The following is a 21,269-nucleotide window of genomic DNA, read 5'->3' on the forward strand; positions in this document are numbered from 1 at the left end:
ATGAATCATTTTGAAGTCACTATATTACCTATTATTGGCCCAAACCATAATCCCTTTAAAATGGCAAAGTTACTAAAGGGCTCTAAACACTAATAACTGAGATTTTATTATTAATTCAATATTTATATTAGTTAGCTCTCTGTTATTATAATGAAATGCCTGAGGCAATTAACTTATAAAGAGGAAAGGTTTATTTTGGCTCATAGTTCTGGAGGTTTCAGCTCAAAATCAAGTGACCCCATGATTTTGGGCCTCTGATAAGGGAATGCATCATGGCAGGAATTTCTGGTGAAGCAGAAACAATTATACCACAAGCCAGGAAGGAAAGGAAAAGAGAAAAGTTGGGGTCCCACAACACCCTTAAAAGGCATGTCCCCCAATACCCTAAGGATCCCCATAAGGCCCTAACAGCTCCCAATAACACAACCCCAGGGACCAAGCTTTCAATACACAGACTCTTGGGGGACATTCAAGATTCAAACTTAAAGCAGTATTCTATATCACCAACTTTCTACAGGAAGCTAGAAGTAATTAGATGCAAGTAGCTCAGGAATTTGACTTGTTAGGCAATAGGGATGCTACCTTAGTTTACTCAGTCAGCTATAATGAAGTATCATAAACTGGTGGCTTATACACAGCAGAAATTTCTCTCTCACCGTCCAAGATCAAGGTGCTGGCAAATTATCTGGTGAACACTCACTTCCTATTTCACAGATGGCAGCTTCTCACTGTGTCCACCCTTGGTACAAGGGGTTAGGGAGCTCTCTGGGCTTTTTCTACAAGGACACTAATCCCAGTCACACGGGGCTCCATGCTCATGACCTGATCATCTCCCAAAGATGCTCATGACCTGATCACCTCCCAAAGATGCCAACTCCTAATGCCATCACCTGGGGGTTAAGATTTCAACATATGAACCTGGGATATATGCACTCAGACCATAACAGATGTACATTACACAAACATTACTCACCAAATCCAAGAAGTTCAAAACCAGAGGAGGCCATGTGATAGAGGAGACAGACATTCACACTGTGAAAACCATTCTTTACCACAGGAACAAGGATGGTGCCTTGTGCACATTGAGACCATTTCAAAAACAAAACCAACACCACATTCAATGTGGCCAAATCAGGCAAACCCATGGGGATCTGGCTGCTCTGGGGAGAATGGCTGTCAGACTTTCAATGATGCTGATGTGTAGTTTTCTCTCACCTTCTATGTAGAGGGGCTCCACCACATCATGGTTAATCAGCTCGAAGTTCTCATGGCCAATCCAGTGTTCCACATTTCTCTTTCTGCCTGTGAAGAAGTTGTCCACCACGGTCACCTCATGGCCATCCATCATGAGTTTGTCAGTTAGATGGGAGCCCACGAACCCTGCACCTCCGGTAATCTGTATTGGGACACAGTGTGTGAAATACCCCCAGAGAAAGGCACATAAGAACACTGTGATGACTGACATCATGGAGGCACATCTTTGGTGCAGCCCCAACTTAAAATTTTTTAAGATGAGGGAAGAGGGGCTGGGGTTGTGGCTCAGTGGTAGAGCGCTTGCCTCGCACATATGAGGCACTAGGTTCGATCCTCAGCACCACATAAAAAATGAACAAAATAAAGTTATTGTGTTCAACTACAACTTAAAAAAGCAAAAAAAAAAAAAAAAAAAAAAAAAAAAAAAAAAAATGAGGGAAGAAGAGGAAAAAGTTTTTAAGGCAGGATCTCTACACTGACTCCAAAACAAAGAAGTAACACTATCTGTGAATTGCCAAGAAGCATAAAATGTTGAATTACCACTCAGTGAATGATACAGAAAAATCACAGTTACATGTTTCAAAATTTCTTCATGGGAATCTTTTTACATTAAATGTTTCTTATTTTACAACAGATGAGATGATTAACATCCCTTACAGTTGGCCCTCCATATCTGGGGTGCCACATCCACCAATCTAACTGACCATGGATTGAAAATCTAGGTAGGCCTGTGATGGTTATGTCCATACTAGACATTTACAGACTTTTTGTTGTTGTCATTAATTCCTAAACAATACAGTACAACTATTTAATAGCACTTACAGTGGGCTTGGATAAGTAATGTAGAGTTGAGTTAAAGTATACAGAAGGACGTAAATAGGTTCTATTGAAATACTAAGCTGTTTATATAAGTGACTTGAGTACTCTCAAGATTCCTTTATCCTCAGGGAGTCTAGAACCAATACCCCAGGGATAATAGGGACAAGTACATTTGATTCCAATACTACAAATGAAAAGAGTAATCAGCAAAATGTAAAAAAAAAAAAAAAATTATATTTAAATTGGACTAAGCATGTCAAGAAAAATGTTATCTTTCAGACTGTTTGTGAGAACAGGTAATTGATACCATTTGAGAACCAAAGATAAAAGTGAAGTTTCCCTGTTGGGTTAATGTCTGAGGGAGAACATGATCACTGCACAGTGTCAACTAACAGCCCAAAGCAAAATGGCAGCCATGAGGAATCAGGACAGGAGCTAAGCAACAATGTGTCCTAAACCTGAAACCATCACAAATGTCAATTTTGTTGGAAAAAAGTTCTTAAAAATGAATACGAAGATTTTATTCAAACTGAACTGTGTAACTGGAGGTGACCAGAGAGAAGGGCTTCCTTTCCCAGGGGTATAGGAGAAGTACGAGTGCAAAGCACCATCTGGGGAAATAGATTTGCAACTGAGCCACGTTCCTGTCATGTTCTGTCTAGATGCCATTTCATCATGATTCTAGTTCCCTTCACCTGCCTGCTTCAAGCTGCAAGAAACATGTCTCCTTACTTCAAGTTCAACTTACAAACGTAAGTTCCTAGGTCTATAGTGTAAAACTTCTATTTTCCAAGAATCACCTGTTCAACTGAAATCTCACAATGTGATATTAGCCACAGGCGAGAGAAGGTAAAGCCAAGCAAAGAAAGAAGATGGATAGGAAGGGAGAATATTATTATGGTTTATATCTGGAAGGTCCCCCTGCATGATCCCCATGCAGCATGGTTAAGAAGTGGGGCTTTCAGGCAATGATTGGATCATGATAGCTCTGACCTTGCTAGTAGATTAATCCATTAGCCGGTTTAATCCACTGATTGATGAATGGTAGGTAAGACCTAGTTAAAGAAGTAAGTCATGGTGTGTGTGCCCCAGAAGGGTTTTATCTTCATTCCAGCTCCTTTCTCTCTCTGCTTCCTGGTTTCCATGAGCTGAGCAACTTTCTTCTACCATGACTTTCTGTCACAATGTTTGGTCTCACCTCAGGCCCAGAGAAATGGAGTTGACCAATCATGTACTGAGAGCTCTGAAACTGTGAGCCAAAATAAGCTCTTCCTCTTTAAGTTGTTCCTGTCAGGTGTTTTGGTCACAGTGATATAAAACTGACTAACACAAGGAGGCAGTATTGGGCAGATTCCAAGGAGAACCAATTCCTAACCACTAACTAGATATTTCCATATGTTCTGATGAAAATACTGACAAAATGGTTTAAGACAGAATGGTTGATAAAGAAGCTCTGATTTTCAATAGTTTTCAACTAGCTTGAGAGCATCATTTTCGGAACCCCCTTTGCTTTAGAGATAAGAAACTGATGATGCAGAAGTTTAATTTTTTTATTAAGATCCTCAGATGATCAAGTCATGGCAACATAGATCTATACTCTTCCTGATTACATGCTTTCTACACTACCTGTCAATTTGTCTAGTTTGTGCTTTTTTTTTTTTTTAAACCTATAGCACCCCTGCTGCTATAGCTTGGATATGTTATGTCCCCCAAGGGTCCATGTGGTAGAAACCTGGTCCCCAGTGTGGTGATGCTGGGAAGTGATGGGACTTTTAGAGATAAAGTTTAGGCCACTAGGGATGCCCTTGGAATATATTAATATAGTTCTCATGGGATTCCAGTTAGCCCTCACAAGAGGGTTATCATAAAAGATCAAACCTGGCCTCTACCTACTCTCTGGCTTCCTACCTGGTCTTAAAATATCTTCTTCCTCACAGACAGCTGCCATGATACCCTCTACCAGGAGGTCCTCACCAGGGGCCAAGAAATGGGGCAGTCCCATCTTGGATCTTCAGTATACAAGACTGAAAGTGAAGTAAGCCTTTTTTCTTTATGAAGCACTGATCTTCAGATACGTTACAGAAACACACTTGCATTTTACTTATGTACCTGCATAATGATTATGAGAAAGAATTTTCTTGGAAAATGTCTTATATTCAAATGTGATATACCATTACTGTTTAACTCACGGGATGAGATTTCATTTCATTTTAACTTTATTCTGTACCTCTTTACAATATCTCTCTAGTTTTTAAATCAGAAAAAAATAAAAAAAAATTTAACAAAAAACTTAACCCTTTTAAAAAAATCACACAATTACACACACACACATATATATTTATATATTTAGTTGTTGATGAATCTTTATTTTATTCACTTATTCATATGCAGTGCTGAGAATCAAACCCAGTGCCTCACACATGCTGGGCAAGTGCTCTACCAGTGAGCCACAACCCCAGCCCCTTAACCCCTTTTAATGCAACTCTGTATAGTCATATGCAAGTGTTTCTGAAAGGAAGATATTCTGTGGCACCCCAACATCATCTCTGCATCCAAAACACCTGGCTGAAAGCCTGAGCTTGCAAAAACACAAATACAGTATGTTACATTACAGGATTCCTCTAACATTTCACAAGTGATATACAAGATCCTTGGAAGCACCTTAGTCTTGATTAAAATGCACTAGAATTCTGTATTGTTTTAAAGTAACTTCTAACATAAATACTTAAGAATTGATGTAACAGAAGAATAGTTATAGTTATAATTTTTAATCCCTTAGGGAAGTGTTTCAAATGAAAGCAAAATGCAAGACTTCTTACATGGAAATAGATTAGAACTTCGACAGCTTTGCATGACTCTGAATATATGAGCTCATCTCAATGTGCTTATACTTTTTGTCCTTGTGAGTGCTAATAGGCAATTAAAATTGTCCAGTTCAAGGTCAGCATTCTATCTCAGGCTGCTCAGCAAATTAGCAAAGAAAATTATATTTCCAAATAAAGCTCTTCTTTGTTATAAGGCTTAAACAATTATTGAAAAGGTATATAAGTTTTTAATAACCATGCCAGACCTGGGCACCAATCAAAAGAGATGATATCTCATTAACAGGGAAGATCACTGGCACTTTCCAAACAGAAAAGGCCAAGAATAATGGATTCTGGTCACCTTTGGTAATTTCATGGTGAGAGAGGCAGGAAAGATCAAAGTCTATTGCTCCTACCCAGAACCCTGATTATAGAGTAGAGGTGTTATTTTACTCCCAGTTCTGGCTCAGGGATTGCTCCCTGAGGATAAAGTTAGTCAATAAAAAAAGAGTATGCCAAAGTTCTCCCCAGAGGAATTGACTTTATTTGAAAGAGAAAATGGTGAAGTTTAAGCATAAGGGTGTTTAAAAAAACCCAAACAAACAATGGAGAAACAGGTAGTAGGATGAAGGTAGAAGTGGTTGCTCTGAGAATAAAAAGTCAAAGTCTTGGACAACTAGTTTAACATAGAGAACCAGAAAAAGAAATACTTAAGAGCCCTCTGTAATCAGAACAAACCCCAAAGACTGGTCTAAAAATCTACCACTTTAAAGGGGTCAGAATTTCATTAAATCAAATAGTAGCATGATTTATAAAAGAGCACTTTTTTTTGTTTTATTTATTTATTTTATTTGTTGTTCAAAATATTACATAGCTCTTGACATATCATATTTCATACATTTGATTCAAGTGGGTTATGAACTCCCATTTTGTGTTTGTTTGTTTGTTTGTTTATTTATTTATTTTTATGTGGTGCTGAGGATTAAGCCCATGCTTCACACATGCGAGGCACTGAGCTATAGCCCCAGCCCTGTATTGATGTTTAACAAGAAGACTATTAGCCAAGGAAGCCATCACCGTATTTACCAAAGTGGTCTTTGAACCAGAAAAAATTGAAAACGTCTGAAAGTTTCATACTTCCTCAAAAAGCTAAACATAGGATTACGTGATTCAGTAATTCTACTCTTAAGTATACCCTAAAACTGAAAACCTACACACACACACACACACACAGATGTTTTGTTGTAGCATTGTTTATAACACCCTCCAAGCAGAAACAACTCCCAATGTCCAACAATTGAGAAATGGATAAACAAATGAGGTCCATCCACAAAATGGAATATTCTTCAGCCATAAAAAGGAACGAAGTACTGCTTCATAAAACAGTATGGATGAGCCTGAGAATCATTATTATCAGTGAAAGAAACTAGTCACAATAGACCACATATGTTATCACTTCATTTGTATGAAATGTTTCTAAAAGGAAAATCCACAGAGACTAAGTCGTTTTAGTCGCCAGGAGCTGGGGGAGGGGTGAGAAAAAGTAAGTGCTCGCGGGTACAGGGTTTCTTTTTGGAGTGATGAACATACTGTGGAATTTTATGTGGTGCTGTTGCAGCTATACAATCTACAAACCACTGAACTGGTACTTGAGAAGGTTGGATTTTGTGGCATATGAATTATCTCTCCATTAAAAAAAAGCGTCTTAATATTACAAATATTAATCAGATGTGCAAACTTACCAAAATTCTTTTTCGATCCTTTTCTGATAAGAACTTTACTGGTGGGTATTTCTGGGTAAAGCTGTATAATATGAAGAGATTAAAAAAGAAAAGTCAAATATCTCCTGCATTGTCTCCATTGACAATCAGAACAAACACCAGATTCTCAAGTTCTTGCAATTTGCTCCTACTCTCTTCACCACCATTAGGAGAGCCCGAGGCCCTAGCTAGCTTCAGTTTAAGAAATATCTCACCTGATCCTGTTTAGAGTCGAGCTAAAGACACAACATAAGTTTCTATCCCTGGGAGGTGAAAACTTAGAAGCTGCAAGCAGACATGAAGGAGGAGGCAGCCCTGCCTCCACCAGACCTATAAAAACACAAAATGTGGGAGCAAGAGGCATTGGGGAGTCCGCTGGAGTCTAGACGGGGGGTGGCTGCGGCATGAGGTCAGGCCCAGGCAGGAGACTGCCACACAAGCTGAAAACAGGAGATGTTAACGAAACTGGCTCCCATTACAGGCAGTCTTGACTTCTGGCAGCCCCCTTCTGTCATCAACGCTTCGGGAGGACAGGGTCCCTCTGCCTTAGGTCTGGGACCACACTGCAGGACCTGAAGGAGCTAGACAGATGACTGTTGGTCAAATAAAACTTTGAGTCATTCCATCTCCTTCCTGTTTCTCATGTGGGGCTAGCAACGTAGAGCTCTGGTGGTCCAGGGCACCCCTCATACCAGCTGCACTCTCCCTCATCTCCACTAAGCAACAGCACCCTGGCATCCCACACTTAGCGGCATGGCATCAGGGAAAAGCACTCTTTCCCGCAGCAGCATTGTGCCTGGCCGTAGCTCTCGGACTGCTGGAATCCATAATGTGCTCCGCCTCAGGCCTGGGTATTGACCTGCTGTGACAGTTTACCTCCCCCACCACCTGGTGATGGGGACAGAACCTGGGCCAGAACCTGCTAGGCAAGAAATCCACCAGGAGCTATCCTCCAGCCCAGAGGTTCATTCTCAGCCATCCCCATGACTTTAGAGTAAGAGCCTGAGGAGAATGAGATGGAGCTGCGCCCTGGCAAATGAAGCAGAAGGACAGAGAAGTCCACTCAGTGAGAGCCAGTGGCAGAAGACTGCAGAGAGAACCTCTCCTTGGGACTGAGGGTATTCAAGCCTCTAAAATAAAGTGGTAAAATCTTTGCATTTTACTTGTGCACATCCTCCCATATTCTTAATTCGTCTCTAGGTTACTTGCAATGCCTTATACAATGTGAATGCTATGCAAACAGTCATTACATTTCATGGTTTAGGAAATAACAAAAAGAAGAGTCCGTTCAGGTACACAGTATGGGCACATTTCTCTCTCTCTCTCCACCCCCCACCCCCCCCACTCACATACCCATCCACCCCCCATACCCATATATATTGGTTTCTTTTTTTGTCCTGGAGATTGAACCCAAGGGTGGTTTTTTTTTTTTTTGTTTGTTTGTTTTTTTAACCATTGAGCACATCTCCGGCCCTTTTTTATTTTTTATTTTAAGTTTCTAGGGCCTCTCTAAGTTGTTGATGTTGGCTTTGAACTTGTAATCCTCCTGCCTCAGGATCCCAAGTTGCTGATTATAGGCGTGTGCCACCACACCCGGTTCCCTTGAAATATTTTTGATTCATGGATGGTTGGTTGAATCTGATGCAGAACCTGAGGAATGGAAGGACAACTACAGTCTCTATTTGAAAGCTTAAAATGAAACAGTATGATACTTATACCAGGAATAAAATGTGTTTTCTTATAGGAAATGTACTTAAATAAAAGTGAAGCAGATACGAACACTGCACAATACATACATGTACCATTACATAGTACCCCATAAATATATACAACTTTTATGTTCATTTTTCAAAAATCTGAGGGAGAAGCACAGTTACCCACCATGTAGTTAGTGTATGTAGGATGGACTAAAATATATTTCCAACACTGTGTGCTGAAACCTGTAATTTAATAAACAAAAAATAGTTTGGGTCTCCTGCTTTGGTTTTCTTCAGTATGCAGCAACTGTGTTCCAGAGCTTGTACACAGTACCAAGTCATTCAACTTTTAAAAATCATTTTATACCCTTGTTTCTTCCTTGGAGAAATCACACAAAAGAAGCAGTGACAGGATGGGAGAGCCATCAGGGTCCTCCCCTGTATGTTTGCCTTCTTATAGGCAAGATGATCTGGGTACAGCTACTGGGTGCCCATGGATGGACTACATTCTCAGCCAGTAGCTCAGCACTCCCCAGCATCTGCTGCACTCAGTGCTGGACAGTGGGCAGCAGAGGGGCACAGAGCCTGAATCGGGGCAGTGGGGTAGAATCTCACCCAGTGTATTGGCTCATCTTTTAATTTAGAACCTTAGTGGAACACTGGTTCCATGCTAGGCATGGGGATACGGCAGTAAATACGGGAACCGGTCGGTCCCTAAGCATACAAAGTCTGCATCCTTGAGTGTGGGAGACCAGCCGGCAAGCAGAGGCAGAGGAAGTATGAATTAAATGATGGGTCTTTTCTTATACCTGCCCAAATTAATCCTTTCATAATTGTTTTAGGTCATTTCAGATCATAGGTGCTTTATGTTATTTTCAGATCTTACTGCTTAGTAGGACAGCCTGCAAGAAGTACTCCTGCTTGGAATTTCAGTTAACATCACTAGCTACCTATTCAAAGAACATTTAAAGAGACAGAGATGAAATTAAACAAACAGCATTGTAGCAGGCATATCTGCAGGTTTAGCATTCATGAATTCAATTATGGATCAAAAAATATTTTACAAGTGTATCTACTGAACATGTATAGGCTTATTTTTTTTTTTGTCATTAGTCCCTAAACAATACAGTATAACAACTATTTACATGCCACTGACACTAAATAGGCATTATAAGTCATCTAGAGAGGATTCAAAGTATAAACGAGGGCATTTTGTAAGTTCTATGCAAATACTGCACCATTTTATATAAGGCATCTGTGGATTTTTAATATCCACTGGGAGGCCCTGGAACTAATCCCCTATGGACGCCAAGGGACAAATGTATAATCAAAGCATTAAGCGGGAATGTGATAAGGAACAGAAAAGGAACATATATAATCCACTTACTCAGGCTTCTGCAATGGCACTGTCCTCCTATCTCTCTCTATAAATATAACCTTCAACCTTGAAAAATATCCTCACTTCTTAGAGGCCACTCTGCTCAAAGTGACAAGCGTTTCAAGAAAACATTTCTAGATATATTCTTTTTCTTCTTTTTTTTTTTTTTTAATGTAGTCCCTCCCTATTCTTTTTTTCTCATTTTTTTTATTAGCTGCACATGACAATACAATGATCTTGACATATCATATATCTGAATCAAATGGGTATAATTTCTCATTTTTCTGAGTGTACATATTCTTTTTGGTACTAGGGATTGAACCCAGGAGTGCTCTTACCATATCACAGCTCTTTTTAATTTTTATTTTGAGATAGGGCCTTGCTAAGTTACTGAGGGTAATGTCAAATTGTGATCCTCCTGCCTCAGCCTCCTAAGTCGCTGGGATTACAGGAGTGCACCACAGGGCCTGGCTCCAGGAACATTCATGTATTGCCAGCATCGAGGTGGCTGTTTGATTCTTATTGCATTCAGGAAAAATAAAACCAGACAGAAATCCATTAATAAGCACAAACCTTTGCAATCACATCTGCACTTGGCTTTTCAACTGAAACAAAACCCAGACTTTTTCTTTTTTATCATTTGACTTGCTCACGAACTTGAAAGACAAAATCGTTTTAGATGAGAAACCAAAAAGCAGATCCAAGAGGCAAATGTTTACTCTCCATCTCTAATTAGAGACAGTTCTACCAGTGTGACAAGAATATGTTACTGGCAAATCCTTAAGATTGAGTTTGGACTTATACTTCTTTTTCTGGTTCAAAAGCACAAAAAGCATCACAAAAGTATCAAAAGAAATCATGGATTCTCAGATTTTAAGAGATCTTATCTGTAAGCTATCAATAGCTTATTTTCCTCAAAAATAAATGAATGTTTTTGTCTCAAGAAAAAGACCAGTAGACAGACTTTTTCTTGAACCAAAAAAAAATTTAGTGCAATATTTCTTACATTTTATTTAAAAAAAAAAAAAAAATCTTCAATTAAAATCTCTCAAAGTAGCCAGGCATGGTGGTGTGTACCTGTAATCCCAGCAGCTTAGAAGGATGAGGAAGGAGGATCAAAAGTTTGAGGCCAGCCTCAGCAACTTAGTGAGGCCCTAAACAACTTAGTGCGAATTTGTCTCAAAATTAAGAATAAATAAATAAAAAGGGCTGGGGATGTAGCTCAGTGGTTCAGCATGCCGGGATTCAATCCCCAGGACTGAAAAAAAAAAACAAAAACAAAAAAACTTTCAAATTATGCAGACTTATTGAGGGCAGAATTTCTGGCTCCCATCCAATGAAATTGATACATGCAATAGAATTTCAGCACAAAATTTTGGAAAGGAAAATTTAAAGCCCAAATAATAAATAATTAATTGGGGACTAAGAAAAGATGAATTATTTGTTTCATACTTCATTCTGCTTCTGATTCATTCATTCTGCTTTACATTCCTAAGGGAATTTGTTAAAAAACACCTCTACCTCAGTAAGAGTTGAAAATAGTTTGCCTGACTGCTCAGGATAAGAGGATAAGAAGAAAATAACGAAAATGAATTAACACATTTGATGAAAATTCTTGATCCCTACTTCTCTTTGTTCACTTAATGGAAACCAAAGAAAAACTACTCTTCACTTCTTCCTTTTTGTTCGGTATAGGATGCTGACATGAATCACCAACTCATCCCAAGGAAAGAAAAAAATTACACAACTTTAATTAATTTTTCATTTTCTTTTTAAAATTTCTCAACTACCACATAATGCCTTCACATATGTACACCCAAGGAAAAAGCACCAGTGCTTAAGACTTCATCAATTGGAAATGCAAGTGATGGAGAGAGGACACAGGCACGACATTCAAGAGGGAAAGCCTGAAGATTAAGGGATGAGAAGGATATTTTGCCAAAATCTAATTCAAATGAAATCTTTGCCATACTATTCAAGCTTTCTCTCCCAGCCACTTCACCTGGACTAAATTCTGCAAATCTCCTGATGTACTCTGGTGGCAAAAGCAGATACTTGACTAAACCTGACAAATAACTGACTCCGCGTCCAGTTTCTTAAGTGTGATCACCCGGTGCTTTGATTTACACTCTCCAGGTAGCTCTCTTGGGTTGGAACTGTTGGACTAATGAACACATGCCAGAAGCCATCTGACCACTTTGCAGAAATGAAAAGGAGGTTAAAGCTTATTTGGCTTCAACTTGTCATAAATCTACAGAATCCAGGAATTCACAGGGTTAGAGCAAGGACTTCAGCACACCCAGATCCTTTCTTCTTCTCATGTGCTGACTGCTGGAATATCACACTCAAATGGAAGCAAAACCAAAAAAGCTTTATGTTGTAATTTAGTTAAGTTGCTGAAGTTTATGCAAAGCAAAGTGATTTTAGGATTTTTAGCTTAGCATTTGTGGATGCGCTTCAGCAAGACCTCTGGAAAAATAAATTTAAAATGAATTAAATAGATATAAATCTTTCTTAATGGAGAGTATCTAGTGCTTTCATTAGAAAAGGTCCTTAAAGACAAAAGGTGGAAAAAATAGTTTAAAAACTGCAATTTTTTTTTTTTTTTTTTTTTTGTGGTGCTGGGGAATCAAACCAGCATTGTAATGGCATTGTAATGCAAGGCAAGCACTCTACCAAATGAGCTGTATACCTAAGCCTGCATTTAGATTTTAAAGTTCTTATGGAAACGGTTTTCTCTTGAGGATGCCTTATTATAAAAGTTTCATATATAAGTTCAACTGAGAAAAACCTGTATTTGATATTGACCTTTCCTGTATGTAACTAAGATACAAGCATTTTCCTCAAGTCAAAACAAAAAGTGCTCTTACCTTTTCTCCAAATCTCTGATTTTCTCTCTGAGTGGTTCAACAATCTAGAAAAATCAACCAAAATCAGGTTTAAAACAAAAGCAGTCTTCCACTATTCTCACTCCATTCTGATGTTTCATACAAACATGAAATAATGCAAAATAGATTTTAATTCCATCTACAAATTCACTTCCAGTCTGAAATTAAAATAAACCACTTGAGTCACAATGCTAGAATCAAGCAGATAAACTCCATGTTGGCACTAACTTCATAGGTCTACATCTGAGCAAATCGACCTCTTTACTCACTCACCTTACTAGGAAGAATGTGAAAGGTGTTTCAGGTTCATAAAAACGAGCAGATCAACACTTTCCATCTTTTCAGGAACCAAAGAATCCCCCCAAGTGTGGCCCCCACAATCCTAACATTTTGTTTTTGTGATTATATTTGTGTTATCAGCTCTTGCAAATAATCGCAGACTGTGAGTCAAACCACATTCGTGTGTGTCACCATCCACCAGGAGCTCAGGCAAAAAGAGAGCATTCCAAGGGCTTCCCTGGGACGTTGGCATTTGGCTTCAAATCCAAAGTGGATAACTCTCTAGCCCCTTCCACAGCCCATGCTGTAATAGTCTAGCTGTATCTCTATTTACTTATCTGTTATAGGCAATTGTCTTAAACTAGAAAGTATATGATCAAGTAGAGGTGCTTGCTTCAGCTAGGTGGGTGTGTGATCACCAATCTGTGCATATGGATGCTGTTTTTATTTCTCAAGTCCTTGCATTTGGTTTGGGGTAGCTTTCCTCTGAGCATCTGCTCAGGGACTGGGTGTTGGCATTTGCCTCCACCTCTCACAGGTTATCACTTCCCTTCCTCAAAGAAAGGGTCATCTGAAGCCACGTAAAAGTCTTAAATGTATTTTTCCTTCAGGGCAAAATTTGTTTTAATATGCCAGACCTTTATAAAAATGGGCAAATGGTGACAGAGACATTGTATCTTAAAGAAGCGAATGATTATTTGAGAGATAATTTCAAAATCCCTGAATGACATAAAGCTGCCAAAATAAAGAGCTCAGAATAAGCAAAGGAAGTGAAACTGACAAATATATAATTAAGACAAAAGAAAATATGGAAAAGAAACCAACCTCTTCAATCTTGCTTTCAATTTTTAATTCGCCATTTTCCTGGATAGACCTGTTGAGCAGAAAATTACAACACTGAAATCAGTTGAAAGAACTTGTGACTTCAAGATTTGTTTCTGCACAAATTGCCACAACAAACCCAAGGCTGCAGCTGTATCCCTCCCTGACACAGTGATCTGTGCCGACTCCCTCCGACAGGGGGCGTGAAGGGGAAAGTAGGACACCAGGAGGAGGAAATCTTAAGTACATATATGCAAACATTCTCAGTTTTAACCAACTGGTTGTTTGTATCAAACCAAACTAATTTCATCTCTGCATTACAACATGGGATTTTAAATTAGAAGCAGGAAGCCATGTCTATAGGAGTATATGCTTCTCTGCAGGGCTTTCCCAGGGATTTAACACAAAATGGAGTTTCTCCAAGTAAAAACAAAGCTCCTTTAAATGGGATCTGAGCACCCCACCTAGCCACACACAGCAGCCTTTGTCAGGAAACACACAACCCAGTGGTAGGAATCAGACCAACATGGCCCCACCCACCTTGCAAAACCAACTCCACATGAAAAGCCTGCTGGGGGCCCAGTAACCTTCTACCCTTGTATCCTTGTGCAGCAGGACTGAACTTCTTGTGCCAGTTTCACCAACACAAACGTGTCATTCTTACATTTCTTAACACCATGGAATAACAAAGTGAAGCAATTTTTCTTTAAATGGAAATCTGTACTAATGGTGCCAAATTTGCTTCACAGTGAATACTCATTACTTTTTTGCTGACTTTTTAAAAAGGGCTATTTTTTAATTTTGTAGAGATAATTAACATAAGGATTTTGCAAGTGTCTCTCCTGCCCTGTTAACTGGCACAAATAATGCATACTCAAGTCAGAGGGTTCCTCAAGCCTAACCCTGGGATTGACAGGTGGTCTCAGCATCCACATCTAGTGTGAGCTAAGCATCCCTAATCTGAAGATTTAAAAGCATAAAATCCAAAATACTCCAAAATCTAAAATTATTTGAGAGCTGACAAGATAACATAACACAAGTGGGAAATTCTACACCTAACTTCATGTGATAGGTCACACACACGGAAAAAGAAGGGGTAGTGAAGAGGTGAAGAGAGGAGCTGACCATTGTTTACATCTGGAATTTCCCTGGGTAACATTCAAATCAGCTGAGTTCCTTGAAAATATCCACAGCAGAAAAGAAACAGCCCAAATGTGTAATTAGCAAAATACTCAGTTTCACTAAAATTATTCGACTAACCCATGAAAACAATAGGATGTAAGTAACTACTAAAATGTGTCTATAAAACCCAACCACAATACCCAAGTAATTAAAAACAATTACCTCATATTAACAAAGTTGCCCCAAACAGCTGTGAGAGAGAGAGAGAGAGAAAAAAAAGTCAATATTTAAGTTTGCAGCATTCTGGTATTCCAACTAACAAAATTTTATTTTATTTTTTTTCTCACATGTGCTAGGCAAGCACTCTACCACTGAGCCACAACCCCAGCCACAAAATTTTGATTTTTAACCACTGAGAACCTGGACTATAGCTCATGCAGACAATAAATGTACACTTTGTTTTCAGAAAAATTAAGTCCTGCAAAATAGAAAAAAATGATCCTATTTATCCCTGCTCCCAGGTTCACAGTTTTGGTATTTAAAGTTCAAGGGTGCATCTGTTTTGAATGACAGTATGTCCTCAACATAGCATTTCTGGAAGAGTCAGTCACAAAAATTAAAGAACTGTATGCCTCAACGAGAACCCAGCGTTCAATCCAAACTCTCCCTTTAAACATTAAGGAAAACTAACCACAGAAGCTAAATAATGGCCTGCAGTTGAGGCTGATCACCACTAGGTGGCCAACATTTCTCAGCACTTAATCCACCTCAGTCAATGACTTCTCTGCAGCTCTCTGGTTACAGACACCCCATGTCTTCAGACCCAACAGTGAAACCGGACCTTGGATGATTTTAAAACACAATAGGGGGGTTGGGGCTGTAGCTCAGAGGTAGACTGCCTGCTTCGCCCGCCTGCCCCACATGTGAGAGGCCCTGGGTTTGATCCTCAGCACCACATACAAAAATAAGTGAAATAAAGGTGTTGTGTCCAACTACAACTAAAACAAAAAAAAAAAAAGATATTGTGTCCATCTACAACTAAATAAATAAAATTTTAAAAATAAATAAAATACGAATGAGCATTCTGAATCTGAAAATACAAAACCTGAAATGTCCCCAAATTATAACTTTTTGAGCCCTGATATGACACAAGTGGGAAATTCCATTACCATGAAATATTGTTTTATCCACAAAATCATTAGAGACTACATAAAATTACCTTCAGGTTACATGTCTAGGGAACCATGAATTTCATGTTTGGAGTTGGGTCCCATTCCATTATGTATATGCAAATATTCCAAAATAACATCCCTCAAAATCCCAAATATGAAACAGTGCTGGTCCTAATTATTTGAAATAAGGGATACTGAACCATACTAGATCATAAGAAATCACCTTAAATTAGTGAGCAGAACATTATTTCATAGACACTTTTTGCCATGAATACATACATGGTCTGTCTTAATACTTTTTTAAAAAAAATATTTATTTTTTAGGTGTAGATGGACACAACACAATGCCTTTATTTTTTGTGGTGCTGAGGATCGAACCCGGGTCCCGCCCATGCAAGGCGAGCACTCTACTGCTGAGCCACAATCCCAGCCCTGTCTTAATACTTTACATGCATTCCAATTTGGTCTCTGACCAGATACTGCATGCCTACAATGTACCTGGTACTCTTAGATGATTCCAGGTGCAGGAGCTGAATAAAGAGCAAATACAAATGCCATAGGGATGGGAAGTTTTTGCATTTGGGAAGGCCTTGAGGCTAGTATCTAATAACCCTAGGCACTGTCACATTACTATCTCTGGCACTTAGTATGGGTTAATAAATGTTTACTGAATAGAATTCAGTGTCCAAAATCATCCCCAATAAGAAATTCCCATTGTCAAGAGGGGAATGTAACTGATTCCATAAAAGCACATCTTTCTTCAGAGGAGGAACTATTAATAGAAAAGATAGCAATAAATGACTAAACAAGTGGTAAAGAAGCAAGAAATGGGAGAAAATTAAAAAGCTATACTAGATTTATTATTCATTAAAAAAAAGTATTTTTTGGATGATGTACTATTCTCAGGAAATAAGTATAGAAGCAGGAAAGTCATCTTCACAAAAATATAAACTTACCCACACAAAAAAAGGGAATAAATCCCAAAGCCCCACAACTGGAACCTCCTATATAAATTACAGTAGAGTCATTCAAGGCAACCTGAAAGGGTAAGCATATGCGACGATATGGTAACCTGTGTAGGGGAAGGGGCTGATCCCTTTCCTCCCCATCACAAGGGTCTCAGTCAACACTCTTGTAACAGGTTCACAGAGAAAAGCAAAACATGCATATTTAACCACAGTTTTATGAGACATGAAAGCCTTCAAAATAGAGACCCAAAGACATAAAGGAAAATGTCTATTTTATGCTTCAGTTGGAGAAGCAGAAACAACTCTGTAAAGATGTGACTGGACAAAGGGTGTGGCTAACAGTGATGATGCCAGGGAGTCCAGCAAGTCCTGTCTGGCCAGATTCTTCTTGGCCCCTCTGTGCGGTATTCCTTCTTCCTGGGAATGCAGCAGGACCCCTTCTGAAATGGAGGTCTGATGACCTACTATTAGATAAGGTAGATCAGAGAATCTCTTAATAGCCAGCTCTGAGACAGAAAAGTCTGGGAAGGTAAGAGGACTATTTTTAGACTCTATGGCTGACTTTGGGGAAAAAGGACTTTAGTTTCTAGGGCTTGTCCTGGAGAAGAGGAATTCTGGTTTCTATGACTTGGTTCTGTGGAAGCAAGAGATAGGAGGGCAGAGAGATCTTGGTTTTAAGTCTGCTTCTAAGGCCTTCCAATGTCCAGTATTCAAAATACTTAGCATACCAAAGCACTATACTTTGGGGTGTCATTTTCTGAGCCTCTACACATATTAATGCTCTTATGACAGGAAGAATATATATGATGAAAATATATGTATACAGTATGTTAGTAAGTTTCCCATTATTCTAATAAAATGCCTGAGATAAACAACTTAAGAGGAGAAAAGGTTTATTTTGGTTCATAGTTTCAGTCCGTGGTCGCTTGACTCTGCTTCTTTGGGCCTGTGGTAAGGAAGAATACCGTGGCAGGAAGCACTTGGCAAAGCTGTTCACCTCATGGCCAACAGGAAGCAAAGGAGAGAGGAAAGGGGTGGGGTCCTAATATTCCCCAATGACCCAACATCCCTTCCCCCAGGAATGAGGATTCACCTCCCAACAACATCACTGGCTGGTGACCAACCCTTTAACACAGCCTAACTTGCACTATTAAAATACCCTGAAAAAACAGAAATTCTCAAAAACCTGAGTTTAAATGCTGACATGAGAAATTGTTTGTTTCTTCTTAGATTTAGGAATTTGCCTTGCTTTTAAAAAAGGAGGGGAGAGATTTTTTGCTAATCTCCATGCACCTGTTACCCTGTTCTGTCTCCTCCTAGACCCCTGTGAACACCTGGGTCAGTCCCCACCTCAGGCACAAGGCACTGTCACCACCTGACAGAGCCCACAGAGATCACAGGGGAGGCACCTGTTGTCGACTCATAGGAACTTTTTCTTAAATAAATGGGTACATTTCAAATAAATGGACTCATTCTGGCTTTAGGATTAAGCTCCTTATCCAAACAGACTAGGAGAGGCCTTCTCTGGCTATGCTATGGCACTGTGTATACAAGGAAAAATCATTCTTTAATGTGCTTTCTGGCTGGGTAGCACCTTTTGATGACTTTTCAAATCATTCTATGGCTCCTGGTTTATTTAGCTTTTTTTCTTTCACCCTTTGCTCAAATCAGTTTAAAATGTAGGTTTCTGCGACACCCTCAGTCCTATCACCACTTAGTCCCATTCAGAGAATCAAAAGTTGCCTTCCGCTCGCAGACACCTATTCCCTGAGGCCTCTTTCCTTTCCCACTGGTCCTCCTTAGCCCCAACTCTCCAGGAAGCAACTGAGGCCCCAGCTTTACCAACATTTATAAATGGTAAATGAATAAGGCCTAGATCTGTTTCTGCAGCTCTTAGACTGCAGCTCCCATCTGGAGGTACTCCCTCCTTCCTGGTTGTTCTTCCGCTCCTCCCCAATCAGACCTCACAGCAGCCCACTCTCTGCCCTCCCTAAGCCACTCACCACTCTCCACCCTCTTGGCTCTTCTGCAGATGATGTCTGGGCCAGAAGCGGCCACCACCAAGCACTGCCAAGCTAACTGGAGCACTCCATCCTCAGGAAAGCATCCTTACTCTCATCTCCTGCGTAGTGACACGGGTGGCCCCCTGTCACCACACTGCCCACTTTCCATTTGCTCTAACTGGTGGTTTGCAGGAGGTCCCTCTTCAAGATGAGGTATTTTCTTACTCACATTTGCAACACCAGGCACATGACATTCAAGCACTAAAATTAGTTGTGTATGTCACGGAATTTTGTTCCTTTTCTTACAAATATTTATCTTCTGCTTATTACTGTGTATTTTCAAGAGTGTTATAACCAATTTGTTTTTACAACATTTTCATGTCAAGGGTTTTGGACCTCTTTTTAAATGATCAAAAGCTGTGCCTGCTTCTCATTGGAGAGCAGAAAGAAGCTCAGCACCCAGCACAGACAAAAGAAGAGAGGCACACGCAGGCAGGACAAAGCCTCCTGACACAGTGCACTTGGTCTGAGGGGAGACACAGCAGTTTCCTGTAGTTCCAGAGCCTGGCTCTGTGGTTTTAAGTAGCTCATCACAGACTTTAAAAGTTAAACATGGTAAAAAATTAATCTTGCTTGTAGAACTTTGCAATCTGTTTGAGTTATTTTGACCCACCTTATAGTGTCTCAGAGGGACAGCTGAGAATTGCTAAGAGATATACTCTATAAATATAAATATCTGAACTAAGCTGAAATGAACTGAATCCATTACACATAATACCAAGAGTCAACATCATGAAAAGTAAGTACAGTCAAGGGTTGCACTGCAACACCGTGGTCAACGGCAGATGGCACGTACCAATGGTGGTCCTGTAAAATTATAATGGAGCTGAAAGGTTCTATCGCCCAGTGACATCAAGGCCATTTAAATGTTGTACTCTAGGCATTCCTGACCTTTTTTTGGTAATGCTGGTGTTAACACACCTACTGCACTGACAGACATATCTAAGTACAACACATACAATTATGTACAGAACATAATATTTCACAGTGACAACAAACAACTAAGTTTCTGGTTTATTTATTACTATGGTATGTTTCTTAAAATGGCAACAGCCTCATCCATCTCATGTTTACCAAGTCTCTTGACTGCTTCAAAAGGTCACATGGAGTGACTGACTAATCCCATCCAGATTTCTATAAGTACATGCTATGATGGTCAAACAAAGACAAAAACCATCTAATGATACACTTCTCAGAACATGTCCCCATCATTAAGCAACATGTGGCTTTAAAAAAAGAGAGATAATTACTGACTGTTATTGATAAAGGGCTTAAATCCAAATTTCCTTGCATAGATTTCCAGATATTATAATTGATTTTAATTTTTAATATAAATTTAAAAAATACTACACATGCAAATAAGGCACATCAATTTTCACAATTCTTGACACCAGGGCTGAAGGTTGGTGGTAGGCTCTTGCCACAATAATACAAATAAAGAAACTGGTTTTCACAGGTCTTATTATGTTTGTATATAAACTTTGTGGTGTCCAGGAAAATTTATTTCAAGAAAATCTTATCACAAACACATTTCATTGGGGCAAACACCTGAGTTATCTTTACATGTATAATTAAAAATGAGCATCCTTTTCCAACACAGGACAAAATTAAAATGCTAACATAACACCTTTGTGGTCTCTCTTAGTCTAACTTGGGTTTCTTAAATATTAATCAGCTATTGTGAGATAAATCCCTTTAGAACATGATTTCTCAATTTGAAGTCTGTGGTCTACATGGGTTCCTGAAAAATTTTCAGGAATTTTGAGAAAGGGGAGAAAAACTTTTGAAAAAAGTTGCAAAATCATGCATTCACAGCTTTCAAAAGTCCTCTGATGAGTTCAAGACTCAAAACAAATTATAAACCACCAATTCAAAGTCACAAAAGCTTCAAATTTTAAGAGGTACATTTGTTTTAGAATGGAGATGAATCAGAGTTCTGGAATAAGGCCACTGAAGGCTCAGACTCCTCTCTGGGAATCCAGGTCTGGGGTAAGCCATTTCCCTTGCCCTGTTGAAGAACCTTCACAAGGCTGGATTGGACACAATGACCGTTTCCATTTAACACCTGTCCATTTTAAAAGGCTGCAAGATGGGGGCTGGAGTTGTAGCTCAGTGGTAGAGCACTTGCCTGGCACATATGAGGCACTGGTTCGATTCTTACCACCACATATAAGTAAATAAATAAAATAAAGTTCCATCAACAACTTAAAAATAAAATATATCTATTAAAAAAATGCTGCAAG

At 39.3% G+C, this 21,269-nt stretch overlaps 1 protein-coding gene across 2 annotated transcripts in view; it reads right to left on the bottom strand.

Moving 5' to 3' along the window:
• Positions 1–21,269, bottom strand: part of Uxs1 (UDP-glucuronate decarboxylase 1) — an 89,928-nt gene that overhangs the window by 43,108 nt on the left and 25,551 nt on the right. For both annotated transcript variants that reach the window (XM_027948943.3, XM_071601969.1), the window contains exons 2-6: positions 15,046–15,073; positions 13,705–13,753; positions 12,583–12,626; positions 6,620–6,680; positions 1,216–1,396 (exon numbers count right to left, since the gene is read on the bottom strand). In XM_027948943.3, the coding sequence (XP_027804744.1) occupies positions 1,216–1,396; positions 6,620–6,680; positions 12,583–12,626; positions 13,705–13,753; positions 15,046–15,073 (363 nt within the window). The remainder of the gene's footprint in view (positions 1–1,215; positions 1,397–6,619; positions 6,681–12,582; positions 12,627–13,704; positions 13,754–15,045; positions 15,074–21,269) is intronic.

The sequence above is a fragment of the Marmota flaviventris genome, chromosome 14, assembly GCF_047511675.1.
Source record: "Marmota flaviventris isolate mMarFla1 chromosome 14, mMarFla1.hap1, whole genome shotgun sequence".
Lineage (NCBI taxonomy): Eukaryota > Metazoa > Chordata > Mammalia > Rodentia > Sciuridae > Marmota > Marmota flaviventris.